Source organism: Procambarus clarkii, chromosome 72, assembly GCF_040958095.1.
Source record: "Procambarus clarkii isolate CNS0578487 chromosome 72, FALCON_Pclarkii_2.0, whole genome shotgun sequence".
Lineage (NCBI taxonomy): Eukaryota > Metazoa > Arthropoda > Malacostraca > Decapoda > Cambaridae > Procambarus > Procambarus clarkii.
Window position 1 is genome coordinate 3,498,454 of NC_091221.1, and position 2,397 is coordinate 3,500,850.

At 48.6% G+C, this 2,397-nt stretch overlaps 1 protein-coding gene across 1 annotated transcript; it reads left to right on the top strand.

The window, feature by feature from the left end:
• The first annotated feature begins 208 nt into the window (after nt 1-208).
• On the top strand, nt 209-1,702 carry LOC138356413 (homeobox-like protein HDP1). Its single transcript, XM_069312554.1, has 2 exons — nt 209-994; nt 1,139-1,702. The coding sequence occupies exons 1-2, from the start codon at nt 209-211 to the stop codon at nt 1,700-1,702; spliced, it is 1,350 nt and encodes a 449-aa protein (XP_069168655.1).
• The last annotated feature ends 695 nt before the right edge of the window (nt 1,703-2,397 follow it).

A 2,397-nucleotide genomic window follows, 5' to 3' on the forward strand; every position in this document is an offset into this window, starting at 1 on the left:
GGCTGGGGATGTGAATAGGAGGCTGGGGATGTGTACAGGAGGCTAGGGATGTGTATAGGAGGCTGGGGATGTGAATAGGAGGCTGGGGATGTGTACAGGAGGCTAGGGATGTGTATGGGAGGCTGGGGATGTGTATAGGAGGCTAGGGATGTGTATAGGAGGCTGGGGATGTGTATAGGAGGCTAGGGATGTGTATAGGAGGCTGGTGATGTGTATAGGTGGAACACATCACACAGGTGGAACACATCACACAGGTGGAACACATCACACAGCTGGAACACACGACACAGGTGGAACACACGACACAGGTGGAACACACGACACAGGTGGAACACATCACACAGGTGGAACACATCACACAGGTGGAACACACGACACAGGTGGAACACATCACACAGCTGGAACACACGATACACAGGTGGAACACATCACACAGGTGGAACACACGACACAGGTGGAACACATCACACAGCTGGAACACATCACACAGCTGGAACACATCACACAGGTGGAACACACGACACAGGTGGAACACACGACACAGGTGGAACACATCACACAGCTGGAACACACGACACAGGTGGAACACATCACACAGCTGGAACACATCACACAGGTGGAACACACGACACAGATGGAACACACGACACAGGTGGAACACACGACACAGGTGGAACACATCACACAGCTGGAACACATCACACAGCTGGAACACATCACACAGCTGGAACACATCACACAGGTGGAACACACGACACAGGTGGAACACACGACACAGGTGGAACACATCACACAGGTGGAACACATCACACAGGTGGAACACATCACACAGGTGGAACACATCACACAGGTGGAACACACGACACAGGTGGAACACACGACACAGGTGGAACACATCACACAGGTGGAACACATCACACAGGTGGAACACATCACACAGCTGGAACACACGACACAGGTGGAACACATCACACAGGTGGAACACACGACACAGGTGGAACACACGACACAGGTGGAACACATCACACAGGTGGAACACACGACACAGGTGGAACACATCACACAGGTGGAACACATCACACAGGTGGAACACATCACACAGGTGGAACACATCACACAGGTGGAACACGTCACACAGGTGGAACACGTCACACAGGTGGAACACGTCACACAGGTGGAACACGTCACACAGGTGGAACACGTCACACAGGTGGAACACATCACACAGCTGAAACACATCACACAGCTGAAACACATCACACAGGTGGAACACATCACACAGGTGGAACACATCACACAGGTGGAACACATCACACAGGTGGAACACATCACACAGGTGGAACACATCACACAGGTGGAACACATCACACAGGTGGAACACATCACACAGGTGGAACACATCACACAGCTGGAACACATCACACAGCTGGAACACATCACACAGGTGGAACACATCACACAGGTGGAACACATCACACAGGTGGAACACATCACACAGGTGGAACACATCACACAGCTGGAACACATCACACAGCTGGAACACACGACACAGGTGGAACACATCACACAGGTGGAACACATTACACAGCTGGAACACATCACACAGCTGGAACACATCACACAGCTGGAACACATCACACAGCTGGAACACATCACACAGCTGGAACACATCACACAGGTGGAACACATCACACAGCTGTAGAGACAGAGTTGACGAGTGAGACACAGGGATGTACCACAGGGATGTACCACAGGGATGTGCCACAGGGATGTACCACAGGGATGTGCCACAGGGATGTGCCACAGGGATGTGCCACAGGGATGTACCACAGGGATGTGCCACAGGGATGTACCACAGGGATGTGCCACAGGGATGTGCCCCAGGGATGTGCCACAGGGATGTGCCAGGCCAGCAAGCAACTAGAGTCAGCTTGAACAGGAAATATTACGGGGTCACGTCCATGTATTAAACGCAGACATGATATCACTAAGATGACCAACCTAAGATGTCAGAAAAGATATCACTAAGATGTCAGAAAAGATATCACTAAGATGTCAGAAAAGATATCACTAAGATGTCAGAAAAGATATCACTAAGATGTCAGAAAAGATATCACTAAGATGTCAGAAAAGATATCACCAAGATGTCAGAAAAGATATCACTAAGATGTCAGAAAAGATATCACTAAGATGTCAGAAAAGATATCACCAAGATGTCAGAAAAGATATCACTAAGATGTCAGAAAAGATATCACTAAGATGTCAGAAAAGATATCACTAAGATGTCAGAAAAGATATCACTAAGATGTCAGAAAAGATATCACTAAGATGTCAGAAAAGATATCACTAAGATGTCAGAAAAGATATCACCAAGATGTCAGAAAAGATATCACTAAG

Bases quoted from the DNA above. Each gene is read 5' to 3' on its own strand.
- LOC138356413 (XM_069312554.1), top strand. From the start codon at position 209: ATGTGTATAGGTGGAACACATCACACAGGTGGAACACATCACACAGGT. The intron at 995-1,138 runs GTGGAACACACG...CACGTCACACAG, and splicing joins AGGTGGAACACACGACACAG to GTGGAACACGTCACACAGGT.